At 42.3% G+C, this 10,117-nt stretch overlaps 1 protein-coding gene across 1 annotated transcript; it reads right to left on the bottom strand.

Annotated features, from left to right (window-relative positions):
- Nucleotides 1–1,337: 1,337 nt before the first annotated feature.
- Nucleotides 1,338–4,952, bottom strand: LOC115375551 (uncharacterized). Its single transcript, XM_030074993.1, has 4 exons — nt 4,717–4,952; nt 4,119–4,193; nt 1,866–2,031; nt 1,338–1,708 (listed from the first exon to the last, which is right to left on the bottom strand). The coding sequence occupies exons 1-4, from the start codon at nt 4,947–4,949 to the stop codon at nt 1,541–1,543; spliced, it is 642 nt and encodes a 213-aa protein (XP_029930853.1). The 5' UTR covers nt 4,950–4,952; the 3' UTR covers nt 1,338–1,540.
- Nucleotides 4,953–10,117: the final 5,165 nt, after the last annotated feature.

The raw sequence follows: 10,117 nt of genomic DNA, 5'->3' as shown, positions 1-10,117 counted from the left end.
ACTGAAACCACTCTCCTTTGTCTCTTTATTTATTTATTTATTTATTTTTTAATTCCAAGACGTGGAGCTGCTTTGTGCACTGGGGCTCAGTCATGCTGGGACAGGAAAGGGCCAAAACTGGGACCAGCTGAAGCGTTCAGATTTCCCTTCAGTGGAGCTGAGGGGCCGAGGCCGAGCCCAGAAACACCAGCCCACAGCGTGACCCCTCCTCCAGCAAAGTGCACAGTCGGCACAATGCGCTCAGGCAGGGAACGTTCTCCTGGAGGCGGGGAACGTTCTCCTGGAGGCGGGGAACGTTCTCCTGGAGGCAGGGAACGTTCTCCTGGAGGCGGGGAACGTTCTCCTGGCGTTCCCCAAACCCAGACTCGTCCATCAGACCGCCACTAATGGCCCTTTTCCACTAGCACCTACTCGGCTCGACTCTACTCGGTTTGAGAGCTTTTCCATCAGGTGGTAGTTCCTGGTAGCAGGTACCATTTTAGGACCGACTCAGCCGGGGTTCCAAGCGAGTTGAGTCGAGCTGAGTCGAGCCAAAAATGTGACGTAAACACCGTGCAGGCAACTGATTGGACAAGGAGTGACGAGAGCGACTCCTGCATGAAAATAAAACCCGGTATTTATTAAAAAAAAAAAAAAAAAAAAACGGCAACAGCAACTGTGTGCATTGATCATCACTGAAGTTGGCAAAGTTGGAAAATGGCAAGCAAACCGGCACCGTGGTCCAATGAAGAGGTGGAGACTTTTCTGTGCTCGGTGGCCCAAAGAATCCAGAGGGAGCTGGACGGTGCGCCGCCTTGCTGTGACGACTCCACCCACGGCGAGGTGGGACTCAACTGTAATGGAAAACCACCTAAACCGTGTCGAGGCGAGTAGGTACTAGTGGAAAAGGGGCAATAGAGGAGCCTGATTGGTCGCTCCACAGAACACGTTTCCGCCACTCCAGAGTCCGGCGGCGGCGTGCTTTATGTCGCTCCATCCAACGCTGCAGCTACTCATTATTTAGTTGCAGCTAAAACAAAACCTTAGCATGACCTCAGTTTTCACCAAACAATAAGAAAAAAAAGCCTAATGCCATTAATATGTCCTTATGTTTCCCCTGAAAACACACCTCTCTGATGAATGGGTTCTTAATTTCAAGATTTAATTCCATTTAGTTCCACTTTATTGATGAAAAATGACAAAATAAAGGCATATTTCAGGGGAATCTCAACCTTTGTTGATAAGGGCTTTCTCAACATCCTTTAGCGCAGCGTTTCACAGAGAAGTGGAACAGTGATTAAAAACATAGACCTTAAACGAGAACCGAAAATGTTATCTTTTTTTATTTGAGGTGCAAATACATGTTTTCATTTTTTTAGGTGGCACTTCAGGGAGAGTTGAGGAACAATATTATTTAAATAAGGTAAAACCAAGGAGGAAGTAATAAGTAACAATGATTTAGTTTTATTATTATAAGTAAGGGACCCATTAAAATGACATTAATGGACTTTTTAGGTGCATCAGTTCAGACGTTCTTGATCCAGGCAGGAAACCCTTTCATTTATTTGTTCAAGGTGCGCTTCAGGACATGTGAAGGTGCTGGGATCCTGGTGCAGTCTGCAGGTTGTGTGTTTTTTTTTTTTTGTCCAGTACAACCCACATGGATGTTGAGGCTCCTGTTTCTTTCTTTCTTTCTTTCTTTCTTTCTTTCTTTCTTGTCTCCCGCCGCCTGAGGAACATGACAAAACACGGCGGTAAAGCTGGTCAACACGACACGAGCCGGCCCTGCTCGCTAATAACTGGCGTGCAGGAAGGGCCTGCAGCGGCCTGCGAGCTCACACACCGCTGACAAACAGGAACACACACACACACACACAGAGTTTTACGTTTAGTTTCATCAGACTGCCCCGCTCTGGCTCTCTCCCTGCATGCGAAGTGTGCCTCGCTCCGACTCGGGGACGGGCCGCTCCAAACCAGGTGGGAGCCGCAAAATACCTGAAGTCATGATGAGCACAGGGTTTTACGTTCAGGTACGACGGCGTGTCAGGGCCGCTGTAGGGAGAGAAAAAAATACAGAGCTGAGGGAGGGGGACAATACTCTAAGAAAAAAAAACTCTGATATTCTCTAAGATTAAAGAGGTAGCCTAACTTTATGAGGAAAAAAGCTCACAAATTCTGAGATTATACAGTCACAAATTTATGAAAAAAAAAAAAAAAAGTTGAAAAGGAAATCCTGCTGGTTTGAGTCCAGAACCCCAACCTCCTCCTCAGCATCTGGACTCTGAAGAGACGTTGCTGTGACTTGGGCCGATTCAGAAGAAAACAATCTGCTGATTCTGGGCTCAGATCAGCAGGATCTCCTTGTTCCTGAATCCCATGTCAGAGTAGAATCTGCTGAGGGGATCAGCTGCAGGCCTGGGACACGGCCAGCAGGGGGCAGCACAGGTGGAGCCACGGACGGTCAAATAAAAACACTTTTCCCAAAAATTTTTACTCATAAATTTGAGTTTTTTTTCTGATTTTCCCCCCCTCCCCCGGCTCCATAATTTATTCTCCCGACAGCGGCCGTCGTACGCCGTCGTATTTCGTGGTGCGGCGGCTCGTCCTTGTAGATTGGACCTCAGAGTCCAGTCTGCTTCCTGTATTATATCTACAATACTGACTGAAGAATTGTAGCACCTATTTTTCATCTCCACAAATTTACCAAACTTATTTCATTTCAAGGCAACTCAACCACAGCCTGCAAGTTAAAATTTGCCTTCCATTCATATTTTACCTAGTTTATTGATTTATTTAGGTATTTGTTTGTATATTTATTTGTAAATCCATTGTATTTGGTTTAATGAGACTGTTCTCTGAACATTTAGAATGAAACGGTGCATTTATGGACCTTTCTGGCTGTGAGAAAGGTTCACATAATCACCCTGAGGTGCATGAAAGAGCCCTACAGGGGGGTGTTTGTGCAGAGTGTGTGCCTCGGGGGGACGGAGGTGGACTCCCGCTGGTCACTCCATCACACTTTGGCTCTTTAGTTTGCTCGGCTGCATCCAGATGTTTTTGTGTTGTTCAAAAGGCTCGGCTGTGTCCTGAGGTCTTCATCGACGGCAGGGCCTGCAGCAGCCGTGAGTGTCTCGTGTTCGTCTCTGCTGCTTCAGTGCAGCTTCCATCTGAGGATTTTATCAAAAGTAAAAGGGTACCTGCCACATAAAGATCTTGAGACTGTAATCCATGCTTTTATTAATACACGACTGGATTACTGCAACTCACTGTATTTTGGCCTGGACCAGTCACTCTTGCACCGCCTGCAGCTGGTACAAAATGCAGCTGCCCGTCTTCTCACTGGCAAACGCAAGCGTGACCACATGTCCCCTGTCCTGGCTTCACTGCACTGGCTCCCGGTTTCTTTTAGAACAGAATTTAAAATTTTATTGTTTGTTTTTAAAGCTCTCAATGGCCTGGCCCCCCAGTACTTGACTGAGCTCTTACGTATCCATGCCCCTGCCAGAACACTGAGATCTTCCAACCAGCTGCTACTGGTCTCCCCCCAAATGAGGTTAAAAACCAAAGGTGACCGAGCCTTTGTGGCGGCGGCCCCTCGGCTCTGGAACAAGCTGCTCTGGCACATCCGCTCTGCAGGATCGATTGAGGTTTTTAAATCCTCCCTAAAGACACACCTCTTCTCCCTGGCTTTTAATCGAGTTTAAGTGGACTTCTGGCAAAATTTTAATTTGAATTTAATTTGAATTTATTTTATTCTGTTTTATAGCAATGTGTTTATGTGTTTTAGTATTTATTTTATTTATTGTAATTGTTATCATCCTGGCTGCTTTTAATCTGTACAGCACTTTGGTCAACCCTGGTTGTGTTAAATGTGCTCTATCAATAAAGTTTGACTTGAGTTGAGTTGAGCTTCCACTGCTGATCCGGTCTGCAGACGCATCAAACAGGTGGCTGCAGTTTCTCCCAACAGTTTTCCTTCCTCTCTCTCTCTCTCTCTCTCTCTCTCTCTCCTGTGCGGCTGAATCTTTGTGACCTCTGACCTCCACCGACACGACAAAGAGCTGCTGGCGGGCCCCGAGCTGCACCCCCACCCCCCCACCTCCCATCCACCTTACCCCCCAGAATCCTTTCCTGCTCACCTGCAGGACACAAACTGAAGGTGCCGTGTCTGAGGGCTGATGAGCCTCCGAGGCCAAAGCAGATTCATCTGATTTCTGTCAGAAACACAGGGAGCAACAAGGAGAGACCCAGAAATGAGCAAGAAATTATTAAAAAGCAAACAAGGGAATTAGCTGAAATGAGTCCTGAAATTTAAACAAAACAAAAACGAAAAAAACAAACAAACCCTAAATGACTCAAAAAATAGCACAAAAAATAAAAAAACAAAAAACAAAAAGTTTAATGGACATTTTTCAAATTTTTTGCTAATTTTCTAATTGTTCTCTCTCCTCTCTCTTTCAGTTTTCAGGTCATTTATTTTCTTTCTTTCTTTTTCTTTTTTTCTTTTCTTTTCTTTTTTCTTTCTTTCTTTCTTTCTTTTTTTTTTTTTAAGCTAATTTCCAGGTCATTTTCTTGTAAACTTTCACATGTATCTTGCCAAGTTCCTTGTTGTCTTTTTGTAATTCAGGCGGTTAGCTGCGGGGTTTAAAGGGTTAAATGTCGGAAGAAAAGAAAAGAAAAGAAAAGAAAAAAGAAAAGAAAAGAAACGTCTTTCCAGTGACTTGATCTCCGTCTTACATGTTGAAACCTGTCGCTGCCATGTTGGCTGCTGCGGTCACGGCGCCGTCAAGCCCGCGACAACTAGCAACAACACTTCCTGTCTTCAAAATAAAAGTCCGATTGTCGCGGTAATGCTGCATTCGGTAGTAAATTTTCAAGATAAAAGCCTCGCTAAACGTAGGGAGAGTTTTGTGGTTAAAGTCGCTCATCAGGGACAAACCACAGCGCCGACATGTCCGGGTGAAACGCATGAATGTAAATGTGACTGTTTATTGGCACTTCTCGCGTCTTTTCTCAGCTTTTACCGGCTGCGGATCGCAACTTCCGGTCACATTGTGGCGGGCTTGACGCGCGCGTGCGTGTGTACGACTGCGCGCGGTTTCTTCAGGGGAGACGCGCACACGCACGCATGAACGCGCAGCTGGGCGGTTAAAAAAAATAAATAAATAAATAAATAAAAGTCTCTTGAGGATCCATCAACAGATCAGGTTACAGGGCCGTGTGACGTCAGACGCACGCCCTCTAGCGACGGCTCGGCGCCATAGCAACGCAGTAAAACACACTGACCCTGTGTACTCTGCAGTGTTTATTATGGGGTTTATTCTGTTTGCCAGGTTTACACTTATTTACATGTTTTACTGAACCTAAAGCAACATGGACCCCGCAGGAAACAGGTTTATTTTTATTATAAATGTAGAAATAAAGACATTTTTGAAAGTGAGCAGATGTTATGTGGTGGACATTTTCATTAAACAACATAAGAAATTAAAACATTTTATGGGTATCAGAGAGCATATAACATTGTGTCTAAAAAATAATGTTAAACAGGCATATGCAAGGTATCATCCATGTTGTATTCTACCTGTGTGTGTGTGTGTGTGTGTGTGTGTAGGAGTGTGTGTGGGAGTGCGTGCCTGCGGTCCTGGTGTAGAGCGGTGAAGTGTGTGCTTGTTTTTCCTGACTGAGGTGAAAGTGTGCACGCTCAGAGAGGAACTGAAACGCTAATGTGAGGCCGGCTTCCTGTTTGTAAAGTCTGGAGTCACGCTGATGCAGCTTCACACTCAGCAGGTGAACTCACCACTGCAGCCGTTACACTCCACATTCACTGTGATCCCACACACACACACAGCTGCGTTACGTATGAATTATCACTGTCAGAGCTGCGCGTGGCCTGCAGTAAAAAAGTGAACTTCTGAATTGTGTATATGTATTTAAGGAGACCAAATAAAGACAAAAATGATATTTTACAGTATTTGGCGTCACCGTGGGACAGCAGGGAGTGTCTGAGTCCATCCAGCTGACCTCTGACCTCAAGAGTCACTGAACTGTGAGACTTATTTTTTGGTTCACAGTCCTGAAGTGAAAAGCGTTTTGGAGGTACTTTCATTTTGGCCTGGAAGCTGAAAGAGGTGAAGCAGCTACAGGGGGTTTGTAACCGGTTATGAAACTGTCTCACTTTAATCCTGATGCCATCAATCTCTTTGTAGTTAGAAATAAACGCAGCGCTGGCCTCAGAAAAACAATGAAGGAGTGACAGAAAATGACCTGAAAATTGCACAGGAAAGAAGAGAGAGAGAGAGAAAAAAAACACTATTTAAAAATTGTAAAAAAAAAAAAAAAAAAAAAAAAAAAAAAAAAAAACCTCAATCAAAAAATGTTCACAAAACTGTATTACAGGATTTTTTTCTCACTTTTTTGTACTTAATTATTATTACCTATTTTATGAATTTATTTTATTTCTATTATTTTTATTTTCAATTTTCATTAACATTTTACATTTTATTTATTTTTATATATTTTTTTATTTATTTATTTTTTGGTTGCTTAATTTCAGGTCATTTTTTTGGTTCATTTTTTGGTTCATTTTTATAACTTCTTACAAATTTCTTTGATAATTTTTGTTTAATTTCTTGCCAAGTTGCTCGTTCCCATTTGCCCATGTTTTTGAAATAAATCCGGTGAATCTGCTCAGGGTTTCAAACTGATAGGAAACTCTTTAGTCAGCTATTTGTGATGATGGGCCAAATTATTATCAAGAGCTGACAGAAACATTTCTGCCACCGACTGACTGTCAGGACGTTGTGACCTCTGACCTCTGACCTTGGTATGTCGGTGATTTGATGTGACTAGACTGCATAAGACTGTATAATAAGAACTCTTATTTTTAAAGGTATTGTAGTGGTTTTGTTTTTGTTTTCATTGTAGGCCACTTTTATTAGTTATTTTACTTATTGGCTGATCTTTTTTTTTTTTTTATTCCTTTATCGTCATTGTGTAAGGTTCAGTGCAACTGCCATTCAATATAGAAAGAGTGGAAAGCAACTAAAATATAAAATCATAAACAAATAAAAACTTAAGAGTTAAACTAAAGAACAAGACATAAACACTACAACAAAAAAGGTACAATAATTGTCAGTGATGTGGAGCTGCAGTGACTCTGTGTCCAGCAGTGCAGCTGGAAATACAAATCAGAAAAATACAACATGGACAATGTTTTATTTTTTTTAGCAGCTGAAACAAAAAAGTATTGCACAAAAAAATTGACCAAAAAATGTCCAAAATATTGGACAAAAATATTGCACAAAAAACTGTACAGAAAAAAATGCAAAAATTATTGCTACAAAATTACTGCAAAAAAAAAAATACTGTGCAAAAAATGTGCAAAAATATTGCACAAAAATGTGCAAAAATATAACTACAAAATTATTGCAAAAAATATTGCACACAAAATTGCACAAAAATGTGCAAAAATATTTCTACAAAATTATTGCACAAAAAATGTGCAAAAATATTTCTACAAAAATATTGCACAAAAAATTGCACAAATAATGCACAAAAAATTGCAAAAATATTGCAACAAAATTACTGCACTAAAAATATTGCATTTTCATAAGACATTTACATTTGGCTTGTTTTTGTCATTTGGTGTTATTGACACAGAGCTAATTTTAATTATTTGCTTCTTGTTGTTGTGGCTATTTATTTATCTATTTATTTATTTTTGCGGTTAGGTTGGGCTTAGGGTTAGAGGAAGCCAGAGGAAGCCAACGCCATCAAAGAATAAAGAACTAGAATTATTCCTTCACTTTTCCCTGAAGTGCGGCTCTGAGTGACGTCAGGGGGAAGAAACAAACCGACTGGCCCTTAAAACAAAACAGAATCCCGCTCCATTTTGTCAAGTCACTCTTCTGTTAACATGACTCAGCCTGAAAGACGGCGTGTGTGTTGTGTTTCCTGCTGAAACGTGAGGTCATGTCCAGAGGTTTTGTGTCTGGTGTGTGTGTGTGTGTGTGTGTGTGTGTGTGTGTGTGTGTGTGTGCGTGTGTGTGTGCAGGGGTGTTTGGTGAAATAAAGCGTCTCCGTGTGTGAGCTGAGTTATTTTTTGCTGGCAGTGGGAGCGCTTGTTTTCCTGCATCCTGTCATCCTCTTTAATAAGCAGATGCCAGAGTGTAAAGCCTGCCTCTCTCTCTCTCTCTCTCCCTCTCTCTCTCTTCTGTATGTTTTTCTCCTCTCTCTGTTTTGCCCTCTATTTCTCTCTCTCTCTCTCTCTCTCTCTCTCTCTCTCTCTCTCTCCCTCCCTCCTTCCTCCACAGGGTCACGTGACTCCACCATCCTGCTCGCTCGCCCACGGCTTGCTTTCACTGTTGATTCACCATCACCTCCATCTCTCTCTCTCTCTCTCCCTCTCTCTCTCTCTCCTCACTTCCTGTCTCTCTTCACCCCTCCCTTCCTTTCTCTCTTCCTTGCTGTGAATTGAGTGCTCTCTCTATCCCTCTCTCTCTCTCTCTCTCTCTCTATCGATTGCCCGACAAGGGCATTACTCCTGATGTATGACATTACACAGGGCGGATAGAGGAGAGAGAGAGAGAGAGAGAGAGAGAGAGAGAGAGAGAGAGAGAGAGACTTGAGACTGGTCTCACACTGATAAATACCTCTAGAAGTATGTGTGTGTGTGTGTGTGTGTGTGTGTGCGTGTGTGCGTGTGTGCGTGCGTGCGTGTGTGTGCGTGTGTGCGTGCGTGTGTGTGTGTGTGCTGGCTGACTCAGAGGTCACGTTAGAGAGGGAAGGGAAATTTAAAGAGAGAGGGAGGGAGAGAGAGAGAGAGAGGGAGAGAGAGAGAGAGAGAGAGAGAGAGAGAGAGAGAGTCCAGTGCTACATGTGTCATATTATATTAATTATATTATTAATTCCAAATTGGTTCAGTTTTTTAACAGCTAATTTTTAAAGAAATGTGATTTTGTATTTTATCATTTGTACTGTAAATGTTGGCTGTGTTGTTGATATTCCTCCTTCATAGTAATAATGATAATAATGATAATAATAATGATAATAATGCTAATAATAATGATGCTAACAGTAATAATATGAACAGTACCAGTGACGGTAATGGATGCTACAGGAAGTGGTGCGTCGTGGTCTGGACCCACGCTGATCCTGCTGCTCGCTCCCGTCCTGTTGACATCTCAGACGTTCACATTTTCTCTGGATTTATCTTTTTTTTTTTTTTTTTCTTCCTCCTGTGGTGAAAATAAATATGATGTTTTGGATCCAATTTGCCTGTTTGTCCTCAAAATGGAAGAAACGGTGTCAGTGGAAATGTTGTCATATGATGAAGTTATTGCATATTTTTATGTGGTATTAGTATCCAGCAGCCCAGCAGGCCTGATGCTGCTGTGAGAGCCTGAGCTCAGCCTGACGTCTCATTGCTTTTATTATCATTATTATTATTATTATCATTATTATTATTGTTGCTGCAGCTTCAAAACATGAAAATGAGCTCAGCTAACGAGACTGGGCCGTGTGTGTGTGTGTGCTTGTGTGTGTGTGTGTGTGTGTGTGTGAAACTGTGGCCGATTTGTCAGCAGCACAGAGAGACTGTACTGGACAACAGTTTTCAATCATCTAATAAGTAATCTGGGATTATTTATGCAGTTTGATATTTTACTTTTTATATGCAAATCAGTCGTTTTCCCAGCAGAGGATCCAACTCGACTCTGGACTCACATGTTTTGGTTTTTGAATCAGACCAAGTCCCTTTTTTTTTTTTTTTTTTTGGTGTCACCTCGGTCGAGCTGCATATGTGATGAGATGTTATATGTGATGTGCAGCAGTCAGGCCACAGCCACACGGACGTCTTATTTCAGCTGCAAAATGGTGTTTTATATCTAAATCGATGTCTGTCGTATCAACAAATCATCTCTTTCTATACTAATTTTGCTAAAAATGCACATCACATGACTCATCAGGCGTACTGGGCATGTGCGAGCCGGAGGAAACAGGAAGCAGATCGTGCACACAGGATGCTAAGCTAAAGGCTAACAGAGAAAGAGAGGAGATGCAGACCTGTGTGTGATGTGTGTGTGAAGTGTGTGAAGTGTGTGTGATGTGTGTGTGAAGGGTGTGATGTGTGTGATGTGGG

This window comes from Myripristis murdjan, chromosome 17, assembly GCF_902150065.1.
Source record: "Myripristis murdjan chromosome 17, fMyrMur1.1, whole genome shotgun sequence".
Taxonomy (NCBI): domain Eukaryota; kingdom Metazoa; phylum Chordata; class Actinopteri; order Holocentriformes; family Holocentridae; genus Myripristis; species Myripristis murdjan.
This window is presented reverse-complemented; position numbering and strand designations above follow the sequence as displayed.